This window comes from Agelaius tricolor, unplaced genomic scaffold (genome assembly GCF_023055355.1).
Source record: "Agelaius tricolor isolate 1412-34295 unplaced genomic scaffold, bAgeTri1.0.p SCAF_74, whole genome shotgun sequence".
In the NCBI taxonomy this organism is placed as follows: domain Eukaryota; kingdom Metazoa; phylum Chordata; class Aves; order Passeriformes; family Icteridae; genus Agelaius; species Agelaius tricolor.
The window spans coordinates 935,243-960,279 of NW_027269334.1; the positions used below are offsets into that span (position 1 = coordinate 935,243).

At 44.6% G+C, this 25,037-nt stretch overlaps 1 protein-coding gene across 2 annotated transcripts; it reads right to left on the minus strand.

Moving 5' to 3' along the window:
- Positions 1–260: 260 nt before the first annotated feature.
- Positions 261–24,740, minus strand: LOC139585352 (very long chain fatty acid elongase 4-like). Of its 2 annotated transcripts, XM_071418067.1 has the most exons (8): positions 10,097–24,740; positions 9,423–9,488; positions 7,774–7,961; positions 6,486–6,566; positions 5,771–5,914; positions 4,537–4,651; positions 3,463–3,590; positions 261–2,168 (listed from the first exon to the last, which is right to left on the minus strand). In XM_071418067.1, exons 2-8 carry the CDS (start codon positions 9,478–9,480, stop codon positions 1,998–2,000), a joined length of 885 nt encoding a protein of 294 aa, XP_071274168.1. In that variant the 5' UTR covers positions 9,481–9,488; positions 10,097–24,740; the 3' UTR covers positions 261–1,997. The 2 variants fall into 2 exon arrangements, with proteins under 2 accessions (XP_071274168.1, XP_071274169.1); XM_071418068.1 differs by having other exon boundaries at positions 5,771–5,827; positions 9,423–24,735.
- Between the last annotated feature and the right edge of the window lie 297 nt (positions 24,741–25,037).

The window sequence follows — 25,037 nt, forward strand, 5'->3', positions numbered from 1 at the left end:
CTAGCCGGCACACGTCAGCTCCTGTGGCTGCGGGTCGAGACTGCAGGAGAGGGCCGTAAATGAATCATTAGGTGGACAAGAGTAATGAAACAGCTTTACTTGCAATGAGTCTTCAGCTCTGGAGAGCCCCCAGGGGAAACCCTCCACATGAATATGTTAGATACACAGTAGATCCCGTTTTCCTGTCTTTCCAAACAAAGGGAGGAATGAAAGACCCATCCAGGGATTTGCTAGTTAAAATTCTGACAGAAGAACTCCAGTATTTGAAAGTGTCACTGTTTATTTAATTATTTTCATGGAAAAATAGTTGACAGGAAGAAAACCAAGGTGGTAGATTCCTCTTCCCCAGCACGGATGCAGTGATTCTCATACTCACCAGTCACAACCAGAAGAGAGACTGATCAAATCAAAGGAAGGACACTGATGATGATGTCACACCTTGTGACAGTGTGAACAAGTCCTTAGTGGCTGTGTGTGAAGGGGAGGAGGGTGAAGAATGGCAGAATATTGTTTTATCTTCCGCATGTGTGTGGAGGGGCTGAAGGAAAGGATTGGGGTACGAGCACAGAGCAGCGAAGAACAAGTTGAATTTATTTTTTGTAGCCACACCAGATTGGTGAAGGGCACACAGGTCTTTTGGGGTACATCCATTTGCTGTTCAGGCCAGATCTAGTCCTCTGGACATTCCCAGTGGAGTTGGACTTTTTTATATTTGAGATGGATTTGGCTTGGCAGTGGCAGTGCATCATGTCACTAATTCCAATCCTCTCCTTCAACACCAGTGTTTCACAAAATACCACTACGCTGTAGTACCAGTTTTAATCAGCTGAGCAGGATTCAATCAATAATTACCACTTTGTAGTTTAATTAGGATCTTCAAAGTACTATCACATCAGAACTTTAACAGTATTTAACAGTCTGCAGATGAATATAAGTGTCAAATTCTAGTTGTAGTTGATTTAGGAGCAGAAAGAAGAAGCCAGTTAGTGATATCTTAAAATCAATGGAGCTATGCAGCTTTGCACTATCCAATGAATTGATTTTATACATTTTATATTAATTCTTATACAATTAGGTAGTGGAGGTGGTTGCTTATGGTGTTGCTAAACTCTTTATGTTTGACAAGAAGCAAAATTTAAAAATAAAAGTATTAAAAATAATAACAAATTGGAGAAAACAGTTATGAAAATGGAACATCAATCTATTCTTTCTAGTTCAATTATGGCATCTACAAGGAGCAATACCAAGTATCTTCATGCATTAAAATCCTCTATTGGTATGAGAGCAACCAAAGGGAAATGAGCATTCCAGAAAGTGGGACATGGTGACTCTTACTGCACTGGTTTCTTATTAGGATGAAAGTGCTAATAATGCCTTCTTTAGCTTCAGGACAGTGAAGACACCTGTTCAGCCAGACAACCTAATGTCCAATTTCCTTGCTGCTTATACTGATAAGAATTAAACCATCAGGACCACCCCAGGCCTAGTAGGAGCTTCCTTAGCAGGATGGGTGGGATGCAGTGTACATCCTGCAGTCCCTGTGATTCCTGGCTGCTGCTGCTACCTGGACATTGATTTCCAGGCTGGAGGCACATGACCCTGCCTGACCTACAACAACAAGCTGAGATAGTTCTATGGAAGCAAAGAAACCCTCTACAGCCTAAGAAATGAGGCAGGGAGTTGTAGCTGGCTGCTAGACCTTGGACACCAAGTTAAAGATGGAAGGGAAAAAGACCTTATCTTGCAAATGTCCCAAAGCCTGCTATGCTTGTGACTACTTGGCTTAGCTTGGCGTCAGCTTAATTAAGTGTGCCTCCTCAGTTCCTTAATCCCTGAGTTTACATCATTCCTTTCTTCTCCCTCACCTGGGATATTTGAAGGCTAGACGTGAGCCTCATACACACTCCCCAGATACATTTCCTTCCTGGAACCATGTCACAAGCAGCAGAGAATGCTCATGTTCATCAGGCTGTGCTCTCTGTCCTCTTTGATTTCCTTCAAGTCAGCTTTTCCCGCTTTCCCCTGACGTAGGTCTGATAGTAGAAGCGTAGGAAGAGAGCCAGGAGGCTGAGGATGTAGAGGAGGACTGCGGTGTTGAAGCCATCAGGGAACGGGCACTCTGTGAAGAGGTTGTAGGAAGAATGAGCAGCAATGGCCACAAACTGGCACTGGAAGAGGTGGAAAAAAGAAACAGCCAGATTAGGGAACCTACATGAGATACACCTCAGCTGGCCATTGAGACCATCACAGCTATCACAACATCCTAGCAGTGTCCTCAACCCACAGGATCACCTGCTTGCCTCTCCTGACATCCCTGGGAACCTTCCTTTCAAGTTTAGCAGTGTTTTCCCACCAGGAAAGATGTCCACTGAACCTGAAGGTTTAACCAGTCCTGTCTCTCCTGCCCTTGGCCCATTTCTCTGCCATAGTGCAATAACTGAGATGCTGGAATATGAAAAGTGAAGGTGGTAGATTCCTCTTCCCCAGTGGTAATCAGGTTGTTATACCCATAATTACTTTAATTTGTATTTTAACTTGCAGAGAGGAAATGCAGATACTACCTTTATTCATTTAAACATTCAACATTAACATTTTTTTTGTATTTTACTAAGTTACCTGTCTCAATATCCTGAAGCAATGAGTTCTACCTACCAAAGAGTTATTAAATATTTTTTTTTTCCTTTGCTATAATTTGCATTAGAAATACCTTTTTATTTCATGCAATGCTTTCTTGTTCTGTTTTGCCATGCAGGCTAAGTAAGAATTCTGGAGCAGTCTTCACTGCACCAGTGTTTTACACATATCCTCTTCCTCTTCCCTTGTAACTGCATACTTATGGTTTGCAAAGCCTCTCTTTGAGTGGAAAAATCTCTCCTACAACCATTGTCCTTGTTTGGACCATTGCATTTATGCTGTATCTTTAAAAAAACACAGAGTTTTCCAGATTTGTAACTTCATCAGAGATGAGGGAAAGAAAATCCAAAGGAATTTTCTAGAGAAAGAGTAAAATTCACATATTTCTTTTTAACTTGCCTGTTTGCCTGTAGCTAGAGACCCCCTTCCTTTCTGAAGGAACTGAATCAAGGCTCCCCAGTCAGTTGCCTTATTGAGAATCCAGTTTCCCATAATCACTGTCCCTACCTCTCCACATCAAGCTCTGTTTTCACTGCTCCATATACAACATAAAAAGGAGGAATCCAATTGTTAATTTTTCTCTTCCCTTCCCATTACAAAGCTGTGGATACTTAGTTTGAGATGGTCACTGAAAGCCTCTGATAGTCTTGTGAAAGCATTTGAAGCAGGTCACCCATGGCTTCACCTCTCAGAGTGGCACATGAGGGCACCTGGGGATGTGCTGCCCTCCATGGACAGCAAGCAAATGGAGCCAGTGAGTAGACAGACAGCAGAGGCCATCACACCTGAGCCATGGGAGGGCAGGGGTGAACACCTGGAGCTACTTACCAGCTGCAGGATGGTCAGGTAACGCTTCCACCACAGGTGCTGGCGCATCTGCGGTCCCAGGCTGGCCAGGGCATAGTAGCCGTACATGAAGATGTGAACGAAGGAGTTTAGCATCCCAACAAAGAAGGCTGAGGAGTGAGAAAGTGAGGGTGAACAAGGCACACAACCCATTCCAGGATAACTCTGTGAAGGCCTCACAGCCATTCTGATGATGCTTCCAAAACACACCACACCCACCTCTGTGCATGAACATTCCACCTGGGATCTCATACCTCCCATGCAAAACCAGGACACTGTGGAAGCACATCAGCTTTTCCCTTCCTTCAGCATCCAGAGTCATTGCATGGGTTGGGTCGGAAGGGACCTTAAAGGCCATCAGCTCCAACCCCCAGGGCACATCTCCCACTAGAGTTGCCCCAAAGCCCCATCTCATCTGGCCTTGAACACTGCCAAGGTTGGGGTATCCATGATATACCCATCCAATATCAAGTGTTCAGAGACAGAGAAGGGCTTCAAAGGCAGAGGAGAGACTTTGATTGTCTGGCCTAAGCATTTCACACCATTCTGGTGTCAACGCTGTGTAGCCAAAATGACTTCCCAAAAAAATGCCCCAGCATCTTGTATAAGGCCTACCTGGAGTACCCAGATGCTTCTCTTCTAGTTGAGCAGAAAGGGGCAGTGTTCTGGATACAGCCCAGAAATGGGCACGGCCACAGCGGGAAACAGACCCAGAACCTGGCCTGCTGCCCCAGGGCCTCTGAGTGGAGAGAGAGGGAGCACTGCTCTGGGAGGAGATATACAGTGACCTTTTGTGGGTTGTTATTTTTTTCTGTTTGGACCTGCTCTGATGGCACACTCTTATTCTGGTTGAGGCAGTGAACAGGGCAGCCTAAACAGCCCCAAAAGCTGAGCAGGTGGGATCATCTAGAATGCACATGTTTTTCTCACCTTTGGAAGTAGATGAGCTTCCTACCTGCCAGTCAGCCCATCTGCACTGTTAATGCTACCTCCATTGCCCAAAAAAGCTGTGAGAAACACAAGGTTTTCTTGCAGCAGCATTTCTTACAAGCATACCTTGTCCTCCAGGCACGTATTTGACCCCTGACCACCAGTTGAAGAGCATAGAGCCATGATGGTACACATGCAGAAAAGTCACCTGCTCTTGTTTCTTGCGCAGAATTAAGAAAACCTGAAAGAAGCCAGGCAAAGGAAAACCTTGTGTTGATGTGTCTAGACAAAAATTTCACGGTAAAAAGTTATAAAAATAGCTAATTACGAGTCTGAATCTCCCAAACCCATTTCCTCTGCTGTTGACAAAAACTGGTGAAATACAATAGAACTTGTAGGGGGAGTTAGAAGACAGAATTTCTTCCACAAAGCCCCAGATATTTTTATGTCTGGATTCAGGGCCCAAAGTCCAAAGAGGATACATCTAAGACTCTGACTGAGCTTCCATACAATTCACAGCTGCTTGGATCTGCTGCTCCTTTTCAGGGCATAGCTTGTATATTTACTGCTACCAGACAATAACCCATAGAAAATCCACTGTGTTGAAACCTTCCTGGAATTTGCATTAGTAAACAGAAGGGTTTTGCCAGATGAATATGTCAGGTCACTGCATTTCCGCATGCACATTCATACACACACAACAAAAAGTGAATCTGCTTTTCAGGCACTCAGGACTGGCAAAAAGCTGCTTTTGTTGCTGATACAAACAGAAGGGATCGGCCAAAACCCTGGCAATAGGCCTAGGAAGGATCCACATGTTTATTCACATTTCAGTAGGTTGTCAGCTTACACCCCAGAGAGCTGAGAAATTTCAGGCTAGGACACAGCTGTCTTCTGCTGGCTAAGAAGAGGCCTTGTCCAGTCACTTAGTTAATTTACAGTGCAGAAGGACACCTGACAACAAGCTGTAAAGAGGTGGACTTTAAATTCCCCCAGGACACAAACCTTTAGTGCAGAGCCCTGGGAAAATCCATGGCAGCAGAGATGCCAGGACTTGTCCAGCTCCTTTTCATCCCCACTGTTAATCAGCCAGACAGGCAATAGCAGAACCTGTGTGGCACCAGCAGCTAAAATTTTGGGGACCCACCTGGCAGTAGCCAGGGGTAAAGCCTCTCCCCTAGCACTATGCCCAGCCTCAGGAAGTGTGCTGGGGAGGGAATGTGTACAGCCAAGGGACGGAGACGGGCAGCGAATCAATATGTGATCAACCCAGGACATCAGTTCTGGCACGCTGTCCCTTTCTGCCAAAGAAGTATCTGTGTCCAGCCCCGGTCCCGCTGAGGAGCTGAGCCCTCCTTACCGTATCTAGCAGCTCGATGACTTTGGAGAAGAAGAACCACCAACACACTCTTGCCATCTGCTGGGCAGCACAAGGCACGGCGGTTAAAGCTTTACCCCAAATCAACACATTTTCAACCACGCTGTATCCCTGCCCACCCGGGGTCTGCAGCAAGGGGGGAAAATTAAGGGTTTTTTTTTTTTGTCCAGAAGGCAAGACTCTGAAAAACTGAGAAAAAACTCATGCAGCATTTTTGGAAAGCTGATGCTGGTGAGACCCAAACCCCTGTGATGACCAAGAAATAGTTTTAGCTAAACCCCCCTGCTAAAAGAAGGGTTAAGTGAGATTTCTGTCATACAAGGCAGAGGATATAAAAATCAGTTTTCTTGTTGGAAAGAGATCACCCAGAATCTTTATAATCCATGCAAAGAATCACGTCTATTTCAATAATTGATTTGCAATATTGATACTTCAGCTGGTAAGATCACCCTCTCTGCAGTGGTCAAAGAGCAAACTTGGATGGCTGGGCTGACTGAGATGATTAGATGATTAATTTTAGAGAACTAAAGCAAAGCACAACAACTGTTGAAGGAGACAATTTAGTGGAATAGATTTACAGGCAACAACAAACTGGAGTCAAAGCCTTCTTAGCCATGCAAATTACTATTTATGAGCAAAAGAATCTGCCTAGAAATGGGAGGGCAGGGCCTAAGGCAAGCTTTCTCCAGAACTGTACCCTCATTCCCAGCTCACTCCGGCTGTAATCCACTGGCTGACACAGGTAGCTGTAGTTGGCCAAGACTGAAGTGACCAGAAACTGAAACAGACAAAAAGCAAATAGAAATCAGTTTTCTGTTCAATGCCATCTGTTCCAAAAAAGATGGACATATTAATGCTAAGGTAGTGAGGTTTTAGTCTTATAGTACTGACAGAAAATCCATGGACAAATAGTAAAAACCTAAAACAAAGTACTTCACATCCTGGTTGAAATCTCAAAAAATGCAAATTGGGCCTGGGAAGATTTGTAACTCTTTGTGTAATCACTGGAGGGCTCAAAACTACTTCAGCAGGAATACTGAATTCTAGGCTTCTAAGTCTCTCTGAGAGACCCTGCTCTCCTTTGCAAAGATCTTTCTGTTCTGTTCTGGTAGGTTGCATTTGCTTGTTCATTGGAAAGCCAAAAACTGGACCAAATAACCAGTAGAACTGAACAATCAAGTGCAGAAAAGCAATTTGCACACCTGTCCTAAGATGGAGAAGCATTTGTTTAAAAAAAACCAAAAGTGATTGTGTTCTTATAGTGTTTATGTATTATAGTGTTAAATGTAACACATTATAGTGTTAATGTAACACTTGTAATACAAATTAAAAGGGCATATTTGTTGTCAACAGAATGTTTTTGAAACCTATTTGGCCATGTTCCCTCAAAGAGTTTTCAGTGGCCTACATAAACTTGGGAGGAAAGGCTTGTAGAAAGGCTTATGCATTAAGAACAAGCAGAAAAATAAGTTCTTAACATTCTCAGCAGCAGGAAGACAGAGAGTGCTTGGCACTCCTGGAGAGAACTGCCAACTTTGGAAAATCATAGATTGTTCAAAGGGACCTTAAAGATCACCTAGTCCCAAACCCCTGCCTTTGGCAGGGACACCTTCCACTAGTCCAGTAGTTCTCATCCTCAGAGATGGATCCATCACCAGCCAGACTCGAGACAAAATGAGACCATTCCACTTTCTCCACATAATCTGTGCCTAATGAGGAATTCTCAACCTGCAACTCATTCATTCAGGATGAATGAAATGCCATGTTAATTTCATGAATGGCAGGGATATTGAGAACTGGGAGGAAATCAAGCACAGCAGGACAATACTGCCCCTCTTGTGGCAAAACATGGGACATGTCCAAGACAGCTCCCACTCCCTTCAGCAGAGTCCATCAGCAAAAGCTGTTCAAACCCTGGAATCTGAAGGCTCTGGAATTCAAGCCCTTCTCAGGTGCTTACCTAGGAGCCAATCCTGCCTCCTCACCTCATAAAACATGTAGCTGGATAATGCCACCATGGCCAGGTTGTAGGTGAGTAGCAGAGCCCTCAGCTCCAGCCGCTGCCGCTGCCGCATGCAGGACGGTCCCAGTGCCACTATGAAGAGGTAGGAGGTGAAGACCAGGATGACTGGAAGTGGAGAGTAAACCAGTGGCCACGGGTCTGTCCTCAGATCTGAGAAGAAAGACACACAGCCACAGCTGGCACCTCCACACAGCATGGGGCGGATGTATTTAATTGTATTCCAATACTTCCCTTTGGTGCACTCGCTGCAGAAAGAAAATTGGTGTCTTTGTGTCTTTGCAAAGCTGCACCTCAGTCCTGCTCTGACTCTGCCAAAAGGATTTAGCACAAAGGTTTTAGCCCCGTTTTTGGGTATGGACTGCCGTACTGGAAGGCAGATCTTTCCTGGGATGAGTTGGAGCCCTCCCTGGGTGAAAGAAGTGATCCCAGACACTGTGCAGGGAAGCACAGGAGCAGCCAAAGCAACAGTGCCTCCTCAGGGAGTGTAAATTTACAATTTTATAATAAATATGTTTCAATCCTTGGTGTTACTTCCTTACAATCCTCAGGATATCTAAAATTCTCCACTCCTTCGTTTTTATATCTGCTCTTACAGTGGGCTCTCTTAAGAAGCATGAATTCACTCGGAAATACCAAAACACTTATCCCTGCTGAAACAGCTCTTCGGTCCTACAGCAAAGGGAAACTGAAGAGATTTTCTGTCATGCCACCTCCTCCTAATCCTGCTGTCACCCAGGATATATTACATCAGCAAAAACATCCCAGGTACCATTCATGCTTTCCTTTGCTGTGTGATCACTGCTCTGTCAACCCCTTTCATTTTTTATAAATGCCATACTAGTCTGGACAACTCTGTTAATCCCTCTCCCTTCTAAACCTTCCAGTTCTTTATGATGGCTGTTATGGGCTGTGTTAGGAGCTCTTTGACATTCCATTTCTAGATTTAGCAGTTCATCGGAAGTCCTGAATCACAATTTACACTTTCTTGTGAAATTTAAGTCCTGAAACATTTACTGAGCATTATGTAAAGTCTAAGCATTATGCCTCATGTCTTCCTCCTGCAAGCCTGCTGTTCTACCTTCATAGCATTTTGTGGCTTTTCTTTACATCCAGAGATACATCACAGCCCTTTGGGACCAAATTGAGCCTTTAACTAATGAAAATCTGATGTCTCCTCACTGCAAGCTGTCAAATCTCAGGCATTGAAGAGTGGTTACTGCCAATATTTCATTTGATAACAGGTCTTCCTGGCATCACAAAGATGCCAAAGTATTAACTCTTTGGTCAACTAAGCTTTCCCATGACACATGAATATGCATTTAAAAAAATCACTTCCTTTAGTACTCCAGACTCAACAATCTCAGGCATTTATTGCTCCTTGCCCACTGGGAAATTCCTAGTCACTTCATTCCTTACTGTGATCCAACTGGAGGGTCAATGAGATATATTTCAAGACTTAAGGGAAGTTTGTGATCATGGAGAAGGAAAAGTGGAAATCTTCTTAGTTAGGAAAATGTGGGCTAGTGTAAGGATTAAATTCCTTCTAGGTTTGGTTTTCATGATCATGCTGTTGATGCAGAAACTCCCATTTTAGACAGCATCTCTACCTACCTCCACTTTCAAGAATCCAGTTGTAGAATTCCTGAGTTTTCTGCCAAGTTGAAGCCATCTCAAGTTCTGGAAAGAAATTAACTTGACTGAGTCAGGAATGAGGAGGTTCTTTAGACAAAAAACTACAGCTAATGAAAGGATAATAGTTTGCTTTCTAAAAAATTAACTTTTAGACCAGGATTAAAGTCCCCTTTAAAAAGGGAAGAAAGAGAAGCCCCCCCCCCCCCCCCCAATGATTAGCTACTTCCATATTTTATTTATTTATAAATTTTAATAATTTATTATTTAATTTCCAGATTTTGATATTGCATGGAGTTTTCACCTCTAAAAAATGCTCTGAGCAGTTGCATGTGATCTGCCAGATCCAGGAGGGAACTGCCAGTACCACTGGGAAATCAGTCACATGGCATTTTTCATGGCATTTTTTCCTAAAGCAGTGTGGGCACAACATTCACATGAGGACAAACACCAAGTGTCATAACTGCATCTTTGCACAGGTAGTATTAGATATTCCCAGTGCTGGAAGGCAGCTGGGGATTCATTCAGCACTGCTGCAGCTCCAGAGGTGTTAACAGAGCTGGTTATTTGGTTTTTCTGAGCCCCAGTTTATACATTAATTTTGTTTTATCTGGTATAGATTCTGTAATATAGTGTATAAAGTAGAATACTCATACATATTATGATGATCCTCCTCTTCCCTTCTTTCCTTTAGCAGGGAGATGTTTTCAAAGGAACTTGGAAGTTCTCCTAGAAAACACTTCTGCAGTTAGTTTCAACAGCTTGAGCTACCTGATCCACTTGTCTCCATTAGCAAATACACAGGGGCAGCTTCCTCCAGGTTCATCTCCTGCTGGCATTGAGAAAAGTACATTTTCTCCTTTCACCCCTCCTGACAGACTGTGACACCCACACCCAACATTGTGTCAGTGACAGACACCCCCAAATTTCTCTCCTGCAGTTAATCCTTACAGTCAACCTCCTTCTTGGGGTGTTCCTCTGACACAAAGCCAGAGACCCCTGGGAGATGTCACACCTATCCTGACCCAGAGCCACATGCCCTTGTTATCCGGGTGGACTCTGCCAGCACCCAGCTTAGTCGGCGATTATCAGCAGGCTCAGAGTCAATCCCTCAGGGATTCCACACAGTTACAAGTCCCCAAAAAACCCACATGCACTCCAGCTCACTCCCCTTCCTTCCCCCCAAATCCGTCGGGAAAAGGCAGGAAGGAGGAGCAGACTCACCGCAGCAGCGCAAGTGGCTCCAAATGTCCCTTTCTCCAGGGCTGTCCCCAGCCGCTCGTGGCGCAGATGGAGCCAGCAAGACAAGGAGCTGCAGCCTTCCTCTCCACAAAGGAGGTGAGTACATCCCCTGCGAGGTCTCCCACAGCTGTGGTGAATCTTCAGGCCATCTTCTTCAGTCTCCTAGCAGTGGCCACCAAAACCCCACTGCCAGCCGCAGGCACCATGGCGTTATTGCACAACTTAGCCAGAATAAGAGGTTACATCACATACTCCTCCCCCCCCCCTTGCCTCTCCCCACACAGTTTATCTGATTAGGGGACTGGAAAGAAGAGGAAAACAAATGAAGAAGATTCCTGGGATTCCACAGGAGTGAACTGCTGACCTTTAGTGCCATGCTCAGGAGCCCAGCCCGGCCAGGTGGGACCCAGGCCAGCATTTCTTCTGCAGGTTTCTTCAGGACATGCCACGACAGCTTTGCAGACAGTAAAAGATGAGGGATCACAGCTGGAAAGCAGTCTGTTTGGAGCACTTCTTTAGACCAGCACAAGGGGCTGACAGCAAGCCTTTGAGTGGTCAAAATAAGTCCAGACCACCAAATGAGGGATAGAGAACAATGAGAACACTTTCACTCACTCACTCACTCACTCACTCACTCACTCACTCACTCACTCACTCACTCACTCACTCTCACTCTCGCTCTCACTCAGTCTCAGTCACTCAAGGCAGGGAAAACTCAGCTGGAGTCATCCCCTCATATCCAGCCTGTGTCCCTGGGGGAGTCACTGTTTTTAATGACAGGAGAATATTTGGAGGGGTGTGACAGAGACACCAAGTGATCTCCAGCAACTGCATCAAGGGAAAATGCAGAGAGCTGCAGTGATTCAGTCCCACGTGGGGGGACCAATGCAGAACTAGGACCCTGGACCCCCACCCTCCAAGAAACAGCCCAAAGCCAAGTGATGGGGTTCGGCTTGGTCACCTGGGGCCACCTGGGGTGTGGATACATCCTCTTCTTTTTCCAGTGGGCACAGATCATTAGCAAACTCCAAATAAACTAGAGGGTAGTACCATTTCTCATACCACTGCGTTGTGTCTGTCACCAGATCCATAACAAACCTTTTTGAAGGGCAAAACACCAAAGATTAGCTTTTCAAAGCAGCTTTAGGAATTAGGCAGATCATGTGTTGGGAGTTTTTCATTGAAAGATATCACGTGCTGATGCTGTTGGACAGCTACTGCATTTCTGTGATTTATGGAAACCATGGAAGTATTTAAACAAATATTTTTGGGAGAGGTGATTTAGGATGAAGATTTTGAATTTGGGGGGTCAGGGTGTTAGAAGGGCAATCCAGTCTAGAAGAGAGTTTGACTGACCTTTGGTAGCATACTGGGTTTTTGTTGACCCAGGGTCAGGGAGACAATTATTGTGGACTTTACAATTATAGTGAACTTTACAATCATAGTGAACTTTATGCACTTTTTTTTTGGTGTTTTTTTTTTTTTTCTTTCTTGAAGAGCTTTCTATTAAGACCTTTCCTTGAAGTTTTCTAATTGCTCATGAACCAGCAGGTTTCATTTCTATATTTTCGGTGCCCCAGTCCTAAAAAGGGTTCAATGATTTATCTGTGTAAATCAATGGAAGTGGTAAATCAGATCAGTCCTTTCTGTCACATGTAGATGGGACTATGTTTTATTATATCTATCAGGTAGTTTAAGTAATGTTTGTTGAGTTATTTATACTGATGTATAAGACTCAGAATTACAGACACAAAACTTTTCCATCAAATATTTTTTACTCTGGTGAAAAAATAATCACCTGCAGTGAATTTTCACAAATTTCATTTGGGGCAAACTATTTCATTGTTCACATAAACTGGATTTTTTATTTTTAATATCATGAAATATATTTTATTTTTTTAAAACCTTCCCTCCTCCTGAAGTATTCCCAGTGGTGCTGTTGCAGATGTTCACTAGCACGGCTGGCAGATGGAGAGATGTCCTCAACAATGTGGTACTTTTACACTCCGGCAATAGGTGTGCTATGATGAATTTTAGCACAACTGTGAAGGCAGCTCTGCAGGGACTGCACACAAAGCCTCAGAACCTTTACTTTCAGCAAGAACTCAGTAGAAAAATGACCCCCAACATTGCTCCTTCACTGAAATAGTATTAGGGGAGCTCTTAGTGCCAAAGTGAATTGGGTTTTTCATTCAGTGATTTGGCAAGAAAAAAGGAGATTGCAGGGACATGAATGACAGGCACAGTAATAAGGAACTCAGTTATGTAGAATGTGTGACAGCTCAGACAACTCCATCCAGATGAAAAAATATATTAACCAGTGAAAAACCTGACTATCTCCAGCATAGTTTAGAGGTGATTGCCACAAAATCATTATCAATAGCAAGTATCAGCAGGAAAACAATCCTGAGGGCTTCTAGACTGTGCAGCTTTTGCTCTTTGGTCCTGTGATTGCTGTTGCTTCCAACCAGAACTGTACTAAAAGGACAAATTACCAAAGGAGACCTGTTCTAATGCTTGAGAAAGGCAAGGAGCAGGGGGCCACTCTCATCTGGATACACAGGCTATGTCATGGTGCTGCTCTGAACCCCACAGCAGAGACTTGGCAGATTACAAAACCACAAAATGGTTTGGGTTGGAAAAGACCTTAAAGATCATCCAGTTCCACCCCCTACCATGGGCAGGGACACCTTCCACTGGCCCAGCTTCCTCAGAGCCTCATCCAGCCTAGTCTTGGACACTTCCAGGGATGGGGCAAAAAACTTGCACATACCTGGCCCTTGGAACTCCTGAATGGCATCAAATTCGCTTCCTATGCAATTCAAGTGGATCAAGCTGCTCAAGTGTTTGATGCATACAGATATTCAGATGTAGTGTATTTTATGCAGATAATAAAAAATACTGGTAACTTATGTATGGAACTGGCTTCAATGAGAGGTAGATATCAGAGCTGAGGATGCCACAGAACAGGAAGGAAGGTGACAAACCCACAGATCTCTTCCTCAGCTCATATCTAGATCTGGACTCTTGCTAAACAAACTGCTTATGGGATAACACATTTACAAGTCAGGAGAAGTTCAAGGATTGTATTGTCAACACTTCCAGCAGATGAAGCTCTACCTTGCTCCTTGGCAAATGTGCTCCAGAACAAGCTCTGAACTCCTGAAATGATATCTTTGTGAATATATTGCCAAGGGAGGTTCATGTCATCTCCTCTAATTCGTGCTTTTAAACAACCATCTCATCTCTCAATTGCTTGCAACAGAAATAAATGACAGCTGGCTTTATGAGTACTCTCTCAACAATGGGGAAAACAATAATAGATGTTTTCACAGCTATAGAATTTCCCACAGAATAATAATTGAATGGCTGAGTTAGTTTTACTAATATGCAATTACCAGTTTATATATGCTTCTGGGGAAATACAGTGGTTTCAGGTGACAATCAGCCAACACAAAAACACTCTGAAGATGTCACCAAACTTTCCAGTACATCTGGGTCTAATCCACAAAGCTCTTGTGCATGAAAAAATCCAAACTCACAGCAAAAAAGAAGCCTTTAAGAGGCCCAGTGAAGCAGCTGAAGATGCTTCTGGCACAGGGATTCTGTTTCTTGATTGCCTTGCTTATGCTCCATGCAACCAACTGCACAGACCTTGAAAGGTTTAGAAAAGATTACAGGAAGGGATTTTTGGCAGAGCTACTGAGCAGACTGTCTCTGTGCATAGGACTGGGAGACTGCATCAACTCTTGTGTAAATTACGGTCAGACTTATCTTAAGGCAGCATCTCCAGTGGCACTGGACACCTACCTATGTATAGCATCTGAATTGAGTCCTCTTTGCTTCTAGACCCACCTTTTGACAGCCTTGCCTACTTACTTGATCATTTCTTTGAGATAAGAACGTTCTCTCGTGATGTGCTTTTATGGCCAAGCATCAGTCTTGGTTGTGGGAGCCTGAAACAGCCCTGTCTCCAAAAATGCATTCCCAAGTAACTCCTAGGCCAAGAGAACTCAGAAACCTTTGGCTTTCATCTCAAAATCTGCTGTCTTTTCAGCATGTCTTGAATCAGCGTTATTTCAAAATTGTACTGTGACTGGCAAGGAGAAGGGACTTAATGCTGATCCCAAAATTTAATGCATCATCCAAAAACCTCCCAGAAATGAGCTTAAGATTATGTATTGATCAATTGGCTAATAACAACTTCCAAAAATAAAAACAAAAAACCAAACAAACCAAAAACCAAACCTTGGGCATCATGGTAGCAACAAGGTTTTTATGCCAAGATGTTGGCATAAAAGGAGTGAGAAGCCAAAAGAAAGAGAAGGTAATGAGCCTTCATTTAGACATCCAAGGGATGCCAGGAATATTGTTCTAGTCCTAGAGCTCTACAAAGAACACTGAACAAACTTGATTGTCCAATAGATGCAGCCTGTGGATCTCCAAACCCAGACCTCATGGCATCTCCAATATGCTGGAGCCATGGGTAGAGCACAGATTGAATTCCTGCTATAGTTAGTGCAGTACCCACGTAATGAGAGCACAGTACTGATGACTGCTGTCTCTTTTTTTCCCATTTAATCAAGGGAATACAGAATCTCCATGTACCTGTCTCTTGGTGATAGTTGAATGTTTCAGTGCTTCTGAGAACTTTCCTCTTCCATTTCACTCCCACACAAACCCACCAACAGCACTGAGCTGAGAAATTAATTCTGACCAGCTGTTCCTATTGAAGGGAGAGCACTTAATAGAACTTGCCACTGAACATCCACTGCCATTGGAGAAAGGATTATAAGGATTATTTTTCCTTTTTTTTTTTTTTCCCTCTAGTTTCTGATATTCCTCCACTATGTGCACTCAGCTGATCAAATAAATCATAACAGATGGTGCTTCAGAAGCTGAAGAGAGACATTAAATGGTGGACAAATGTTGTCCAGGCCACCTGCAAATGTCTGGGGTTCACACTGTAGGAAAGAGGATGTTCTTGTAATTGTAATGCTGCTGCTGAAAGAAAAGAATGTATTCTCTTTTTAAATCAGACGCTCTGAATTACCACATCAACATCTGTTAGCCTCATGGGGATTCTGGAAGTCTAGGACAATTCTTCCTTTTTTTTTGTTTGCCTGGCAGATACCCATATCATCCTCCCTCTACAAAGATGTGTTCACGAAATTAAACTGATCTGGATCCCTCTGGGATGGTACTATGCTTTCATCCCCTTCTGTTCCTGCCCTACACCTGGAGAAACGTTCCCACAGAAATTGGTATGGCTCCTTTTTATCATCAAACCTTTCCTCCTGATTATGCCTATGAATTGCTGGTGGTCAACCAGACGGTGATGTATCCTCAACTCTTTCCACTTCACCTTTTATTCCCATTTTGCCTGCTCCTCCCTTTCTCCTGCCCATGCCTGCAATGTACTGGATCGTGTCTAACATGCAGATTGCAGGTTCTGCAGAGTCTGATTCCCTGTGCAATGACTACCAAAGTATTTATGGCAGCAATAAAAATTGAGGATGTAAAATCCTCTTTCCTCTTCTAATGATCTGGTACAGATGCTCCCGGTGATCTGGAAGCCAAATAGAACAGATATTTATAGGAGCCAGAAAATGAGCAGTTCGACTTTCCAACTTCCAATGGTGGATTTTGGAGCCAATAGGCAGCACAGAGTGTTCTGATCTCTGTCCTCTAAAGCAGTTACTGTGTGGAGAACAGCAGACACCTTCCTGAAATTGCCTTATATTTACAATAGCAGAAAAAGATTCAGTTTTGTTATGATCCATCCTGAATCTCTATCTATGTGTAAAATAGAAAATTTCACCTTGAGTTAAAGTAACTCATGACAAAAGACAGTGACATAAAATGCTTACTGAGGCAACAAACTCCTCCACACAGGAAAAAATGGAAACATCTTTACTGGGCAGGACTTTGGCTGGATTTTATGTATTGCTCTCAAAGTCATGATCACTCTGTTCAAGGCCAGGTTGGATTGGGCTCTGAGCAACCTGAGCCTTGGGCAGGGAAGGTGTCCCTGCCCAAGGCAGGGGGTTGGAACTGATCTTTAAGGTTCCTTCCAACCCAAACCATTTTGGGATTCTCTGAAAACAGCGTGGGTGATTGACTGGAGAAAAAACTGCCAGTCTCCCTCAATTTATTGCAGAAAAAGAATGTGGCTGGGACTCTTCCAGTTCAGATTCCTTGGGCCTGTGGTGAATCAGTCAACAATAGAAGGGCCATACACAGTCAAACAGCTACAGAGCTGCATTATAAAAGTGACATGACTCCTTTGCAACTCCCCAAGGCATTATGAGGTTTAATTACTGTTTTATTCTTGGGAATCCTTACAGAAAGGCAATCTGTTAATGACAAGAACTGTAAATATCATAGCTGCTGCTGGCAAGTATAGTCCTGGTAAAGGTGGCAACAAATGAGCCAGAGTAGCACACAGGAATTTCCTTTCCTCCCGCTTTCTATTCCCCTGCAACTGCATGAAGTCCTAGGGAAAGTTAACCTGGCCTACAGGCACCGGTCTTGTCATAATTCCAGGCTACAGGCCAAATCCTGGGGGATGATGTGGGCTAGCTCAAGGTACTTCAACAGACTTCATCCTTCCTTTCTATCTTGACCACTGTGAGAAGTTTGGAACTGATCCATTTGGGATTGATTGTACATGCTGCTTTGGTTTGTGGGTTAGTCCTTCTTGCCGCACAGTGCTTTGAGACACAATCTTCTATACACCAGTGTGGGAAAAACACAATGGTAGAGGATTCTCCTAGCTTGAAGGCAACAAACCACCCCTCTGAAAGGAAAACACTGATCTCTGCCACAGGACACATGATGGAGTACAGAGCAGGCACTTACCTTGGAAAGAAAGCCTGGTTCTGAGCATGCAGGTCACACACTCTGTTTGTTAAAAAAATGGAGAATGTACAATTTGTCTTCGTCTGTCTTAGAGCAGATGAAGGAAGCCTTTTAATGACTTTCTGTCAGGGGGAGATTTAGACAATTAGAATATGATATAATGACTCTGTAGCTAGCAAGGCCCAAACTAAGGATATAAAGAAAGCAGACAGAAGAAAAAGGGGCCTCCTTTTGCAAAAGAATGTCTACATGGCTCTTGGGTTTCCTTAAGACTACAGAGATTGTGCACTGAAATTAGGATAATCTGCTGAGCTCTCCAGGATGATAGTTCCATCTCTGTGCTAAGTAGGTAAGAAAGATAGAGAGATTTGGATGTTTCCAGCTGCCCTTTGGAAAAGCATCTCCAAAGGCATGCATTTAGGAATCTGTTGAGTGCCAGCACAGGCAGTCACCATGCTGGTTTGTGCAGTGCCAGAATTGCCCTCCTCACAAGTCACCAACAGATCCCTCCGATCTGCTTACAAAAGTATTCACTTCAGGATTTCACGGCCTCATCTTCCCAGCCCCTTCCCCAGGAGCAATGTCTTAGCCAAAAACCAGCTGCCAGCAGTAAGAGGTAATGAGAGAAGGGCCTCATGTCACATTTGAGAGCTCGTAGTGGTATCCTGGGGAGCTGGTGACACTCCTTCAGCACTGTGGGAGGGGTGCAGCAAGGTTTCCACCCCATGAATGGCAGCATTTTCTCATAGAGAGGACAGACCAGCTGTGGCCCTAAATTAATAGAATAACCCACCCTTCAGCACTATGAGGAAATCACCTCTGTTGGGGCCCTTATGTCTCAATTAAATGAGTTATCAGAATATCGTGTAGATCCCAGGCAAGTATTCATTCTCTCTGAGCTACCTGGAAATCAGCCATAGATGCCAGGGCACAGCTGTGGAGTAGGGACTTATGCCAGTTATTTTATTACCTGATTTTGGGGTTCTTTGCCATGTAGCCGTGAGTCTTTAGCCATGTCTCAGGCCTCACAGTCTCTTCTTCTATACTTGAGAACATTTAATAGCTGCAAGAAATCTGTTCTAAAAGTTGATTCAGCAATAGGATCATAGACTTCTCTTGATTCTAGGATCATTGGGTCCAGCTCTTGGCCCTGTACAAACACCCCAAGAATCCCACCCTGTGCCTGAGAGCACTGTCCAAGTGCTCCTGGAGCTCTGGTAGCCTTGGGGCTGTGACCATTCCTGGGGAGCCTGTTCAGTGCCCCAGCACTCTCTGGGGGAAGAAAATTTCCCTGATACCCACCCTAACCCTTCCCTGACCCAGCTCCAGCCATTCCCTATGTCCTGTCCCTGGTCACACAGAGCAGAGATCAGGGCCTGCCCCTCCTCTTCCTCTCCTGAGGAAGCTGCAGAACTACTGTGAGATGTAACTCAGGATGCCCTGCAACTGGACTTTGGTGCTAAAGATTTTTTCCTTGTGGGTCATGAGAGGGAATGTTTGAGAAATGTTGGCACTATTTGTACCAAAATGGTCCAACTCACATATCTCCTGGACAGGAATGGCAAGTGTAAATCATAGAATAGCCTGGGTTGGAAGGCAGCTTAAAGATCACCCAGTTCCAACACCCCTGCCATTGGCAGAGACACTTTCCAGTAGACCAAGTCCCTTCCATAGATCCAAGAGAGGGCCTAAAGATGCTTAAGCCCAAGATGATGCATCTTAAAGGAATGCATTCACTGCCAACTATGATGTTCTGATTTGAATGCAACCCTCAACAGAATTTCACCCTCTTCTGCCATCATTTCTTCCATGGTCTTTGCTCATACAGAGATTCTTATGACCTTATCTTTTCCTCCACAGCTCTTTAGTCCCCAGGTATACAGCATTTCATTTGATCTCTTCTGAAGCCTTTCAAATTTGCCTACTCCTCCATCAAAATGCAGTAACCAGTGACCAAACCCCATTTTCCAATAAAGAACACCTAAGGGGGAAAAAAACTTCAATCACTTCTGTCACTTCTTACCTTTTTGTTTTTTTACATATAGTACTCCTCTCCACAGTGTTAACTCCCTTAAAAACGTAGTAAAATGCTGAGAGTTTTGAGTAGTATAAGTTTGCATCATATTTATCTCAGAAATAAAGAGCTTGAGAATATTATTAGTAATCTTAGTGAAAATTTGTAATTAAAAACAAACAGAACAAAACAAAAAAACCCCCAGAAAATCAAAACCAAATCACCAAACAACCCTATGGGGATTGCTTAGTCACTGCCTTGTGCTTTGTGCAAAATAAATAAATTTGTGCTGAGTAAATCAAATGTTAAATGCTGTGAGATCAACCCTGGCAGGAGGATATGCTCCTTTTGCAAGGGCTGAAAGGAGGATGCTCCTGGACAACTCTCGCCTGAATCTGACAGGGAGGTGATAGCAACCAGGCTTTGAGATGGACTGGCAGAGTCCTGTGCCCACACAGACCTGGCAGAAAAAAAGGTGGTAAGTCTGGAGTCCAGGCAGGTGTGGTGTGGCATGATTGTAATCTGCCAGACTCGCAGCATTCTACCTCTTTTGGCTACTGCAATTAATTAATTAATTGAGCAAGACTAGGGCTATGCACCATGTGCTTTTCTCTTATATTTTTTTAAACCTGGTTTACTTTATCTTTTTTTTTTTCTTTCAGATTAACAGAGAATTGTCACTGACATCTCTGATCTCTGCTGAATTTCCATTTCCCTCAGGTGAGCAAATTACAAGGCCAAATCTATAAACAGAAAGCATTACATAATTTATTAAGACTGGAATTGAGTACCATCAGGAACTGTTACAGTTAGGATGGATCCTAAGCTAGTTTTTTTTTTTTTTTATTTCTACCACTAGAGGCCTGTAATGTGCTGCACATTTGGAAAACTCTACATTATGTCAGTGGCACAAGAGTACCACAAGTACAAACCCTGCACCATGATTGTAAAGAAGTTTCTACGTATTTAATATCAGCTTCTGAAGACAACTTTTTGCCAATGGCAGAACAAGTTCAAATAAGCAACTTTTCAGCAGTTTAATAAGAGAAAACACCTAATAAGCAAATAATTTAATATTTATGAATATTAGCAATTTTCTTCAGCTCTCTTTAAAACCCATGGACTGATCTCTTGTGTAATATTGCTTAGATTGGGATTTACTGAACAGACACCCAGCTGGTTTCAAGTTAGGAATACACAGAAATTTAGGAATAAACATTCACATCTAGTGTGTTTGTGCATTTGTTTTGATAGTATAGCACATCTGACATCTTCACTTGTGTTAGTGGTCTGGAAAAAGTACTTCACCTATGCATGAAGGATTAATGCTATCAGAGAAATACTTTTTTATTCTAAAGTAATCATAAGAGGTGGGTATTTCCAAAACAATAGTGCTGTTTATAGCATGTTGGGGGGGGTTGTTTTGGTTTGGTTAGTTTTCATATTGATTTGGCCACCTGATCACTCTGCTTTGCTCTGATAGGCAAATTTTCTGCTTGTATAGAAACAACTTTTCTGTGGATTTCAGAGTAACCCCTGAGATCTGTCTCTAAGTGAATTTCTGTGGGTAAAAACAAGCTGAGAATTCAGACTGTGGTTTTCTACGCCTGACATCCCCCAGTCCAGGTCTAATAATTACTCTCTTACAAGCTGGCCATTGGTCGATGGGCAGAGCCACTGACATTTCACCAATATTCATTTCAGAGCTGCTGCTTCATCCTGAAGAGAACATTTCTTCACAAGTCACCGCACACCTCTCACTGGAGATGTTTGCAGAGGAAGGCAAGAGATGGCAGCAGAAATTGCTTCCTGGGATAAGATTCATCTCACCTAAATTTACCCAACCTGAAAGTTGGATGTCTTCAGCAACCCCACAGACTCTGGAGACAAACCAATGTTATTGGGAGTTGAGTCACCGTGCCTGTCAGCTTTGCCATGAATCACCAGTTAGCAGTGCTTTGGTTTTGTACTGACAATATAAAGCACCCAGAAGAGCCCAGACAATTAGCTGAGACTTTATGCTTGAGTGTCATTGTTCAAAGGGGAAATATCCCTTTTGCTGCCCCAGTGCTGGGTATCGACGGCAGCACTTGCAATATGCAGCTGTGAAGCTCTTGGCTGAGGGCTCTGTGAGGTAATTTCTCTGTGTGGGACATCAAGCAAGCAAACTGAGTGTAAAGACCTGGAGATGCTTTGATTTGCTGGTGCTGCCTCCCCCAGTGCTGAGTGCTAAGTGACTACATAAAACATGAGGGAGTCAGACTTACCCAGAGCCCCGTGGCCAGTCCTCTGGCAGCTACTGATGGCACAGGGCTGTGACATCCCCACAGGAGGTGTTGTGCTTTCCTGCCCTGACCTTCCCATGCTGGGGCACTGCCACCATCCTTCTCTGAGCCCAGATCCAGGGGTCACTGCAGAACCTGAGCTCAGCAAGGCAGTGAAAAAGCAAGGGGAGGAGGTGTTTTGGAGGTGGAAGCGCTTCCCTTGCCACCCAAGCTGAATCCTGGAGGTGACTCATCCTCCTCTGCACCCGCTCTTGCACAGCTCCTTCACACGCTGTTCTTCCTTTCCTTCCCCTTCCTCTCCCTCTCCATAGAGGTGATCCAAAAAGTCCTTCTTTCCTGAGAAACTGAGCCTTTTTTTGCTTGGTCACTCGTGTATCCAGCCCTGGTTTTATGCATTGCTTCAGGCACTGCACGAGTTACTGCAAAACAGAGCAGCAAATCTGACACACTTGGTGGAATAAGCATTCCCAGTCAGGGGCTCAGCAGATATTAACTGATGTGGCTCCAGAGAAAATATGACCCTCAGTCCTCCATTTGTTTGGTTGCTGTCCCATCTCTTGGGACAGCAAATGCAAAATGCCCCTGGTGAAGACTTGGAAAGCAGACAGGTTTAAAGTGAGCACAGCTTTGCTGATTTTTAAAACTGTACTGCTTCTAATTCCCACCAGCATGGGAATGTTCGATAACAGCCTTATTGTGCGCTTCAGCGCCCAGCAAAGCCCATCTTCCCACACACAGCAAGGAGGTGTCTGCTAAAATTAAACGTCATTCTCGCTGGCATTGTAACACCCTGAATTTTCGTGCTGAAATGTGGCATGTGGAAGAGCTGATAAACAAATCCTCTGGGCTGAGCTTTCAAACAGGGGAAGGCAGTAAAGCAGAATTATGCTGCCTCTCCCCATCTGTAGAATTGGGGCTGTAACAGACCATCTGAGCCTCGGTGTCCCTGGCATACTCATCCTAACAAAGCAGAAGTGCCAGAGGACTCGGTGACCCTGGGAAGCTGATCAGCTTCTCCCTCCAGGAAACTCTTACTATGGGAAGCGAGCATTCTCTTCCTGGGGCTGTTAAAGGATACACACACCCCTGGAGTCATCAGGGAAGGCTTCCCTCCTGTCTTTCTCAAGGCTACATCAGTAGACTGATGCAAACATTTCAAAAAACTACATGGGAAGTACAGAAGCATCCATCTCATCCTAAGTCCTTCAGCCTGGCTGAGGCTGCCCTTGAGGCAAACAGCTTAGCTTTGCACACCGAGACAGGCTCCCTCAGCTGCTCTTAGCACATGTGGCTCGTCTGACGTCAGCGGACACCAGCTGAGGCTCAGGTCAGGGCTTTCTCCTGGGCCCATATGTTTCACAGGACACCGGGGTCATACTGTTGCACTTGAAGGGGCACTCCACTCCTGTACTTAATAAAAACCAAAAATGAGCCTTCTGGTAATGGAGGTAGAGCACCACAGCGTGCCTCCATTGTAAATTGTTCTCCTCCCTCAAAAAACATGGGGAACCATCAGAAAAAAGGGAGGTGATAACAATCCAGAAACCACAGCTAGGGATGAGATCCACCACCCAAATTTAATTTTCAGCACCAACTCTCCAATAAGCAGCTTGCTTTAGCCCTTCTGGAAAGTCCTTACCTTCACATGCAAGATGGACATTCACACCAATATCCTTTAGACAAGCTCAGACCACCACAGAAATGTATATAGTATCACGTTCTCTGATCCTGTTACACCTTCTTTGAGAAGGAAGGTGTTCCTCCTGTCTCACTGGAGACTGCAAGCTAAAGCTTTTGTGCTCTGGAGACTTCCCCTCATTCCTCAGTCTCTGTACAACACACCAAGAATTTAACACTGAGTTTATAAGTGGCTTCTAAATTAGGATTTTAACACAGATGATGAGAACACTTGCACTCACAGAATCACAAAATCCTAGGATGGGTCAGGCTGGAAGGGACCACAGTGGGGCAGCTGGGACCACAGTGGGGCAGCTGGGACCACAGTGGGTCACTGGTCCCACCTCCCTGCTCCAGCAGGGCCATCCCACAGCACAGGGCACAGGATTGTGTCCAGAGGGGTCTGGAATATCCCCAGTGAGGAGACTCCACACCCTCTCTGGACAATCTGTTCAGTGCTCAGTCACTGCCAGGACAGTTCTGCCTCCTGTCCAGGTGGAACCTCCTGGGCTCAGTCCCTGCCCGTTCCTCTGGTGCCATTGCTGGGCCCCTGGAGCAGAGCCTGGGCCCTGCTCGGAGCCCTCCCTGCAGGCAGGGACACCCAGGGGTGAGGTGTGGGTTGGAAAGGGCCTTAAAAATCACTCAGTTCCAACCCCCTGCCATTGGTAGGGATACCTTCCACTATCCCAGGTTGCTCAGAGCCCCATCCAACCTGGCCTGGAACACTGCCAGGGATGGAGTAGCCCCAGCTTCTCTGGCCAACCTGTGCCAGGACCTCATCACACTCACAGGGAACAATTCCTTCCCAATATCCAATCTAACCTTCCTCTCTGTCCGTGTGAAGCAATTCCCCCTCGTCCTGTCACTCCAGGCCCTTGTCCAGAGTCTCTCTCCCTCTTTCCTGCAGGCTCCCTTCAGGCATCAGAAGGCCACAGTGAGGTCACCCCAGAGAAGCCTTCTCTTCTCTAGGCTGAACAATCCCAATTCTCTCAGCCTTTTCTCCCAGCAGAGCTGCTCCATCCCTCTGATCCCCTTGGTGTCCCTGCTCTGGCCTGGCTCCAGCAGCTCCCTGTCCTTCCTGTGCTGGGATCCCAGGGTTGGAGGCAACTCTGCAGGGGGACTGAGCAGAGAGGGACAGAGGGGCAGAATCTCATCCCTTGATCTGCTGGAGTCCATGCAATAAAACATATGGACACTGGAAAAAATCCAAGCTTCTTTCTCCCCCTCCCCCCTGGGCCATTTCAGTTTCTTAGCTTATGGATATAAGTAAGGGACAACTCTCCTCAAGCTGATGGAATTTGTGCTACTACCAGCATTCTGTTCAGCATGCACACTCGGTGGGGTACGGCTACTGAACACATAAAACAGAGATGCCCTGCATGCAAACACAGCTTCTGTCTTTTCTGGAAGTGGAAGCCTCCACAAGGAAGTGATGGCACTCCCACCACAGTGGCACCCTTCCTGTTCCCATCCTGGAGCAGGGTGGGAAGCAGAGACTGACATCCCACTCCCAGCATC

Coding starts and splice junctions, on each gene's coding strand:
- LOC139585352 (XM_071418067.1), bottom strand. CDS start 9,480: ATGGCTTCAACTTGGCAGAAAACTCAGGAATTCTACAACTGGATTCTT. Junction 6,567..7,773: donor CCAGCTACATGTTTTATGAG/GTGAGGAGGCAG, acceptor TGTCTGTTTCAG/TTTCTGGTCACTTCAGTCTT. Junction 5,915..6,485: donor GGAGTGAGCTGGGAATGAGG/GTACAGTTCTGG, acceptor CCCTTGCTGCAG/ACCCCGGGTGGGCAGGGATA.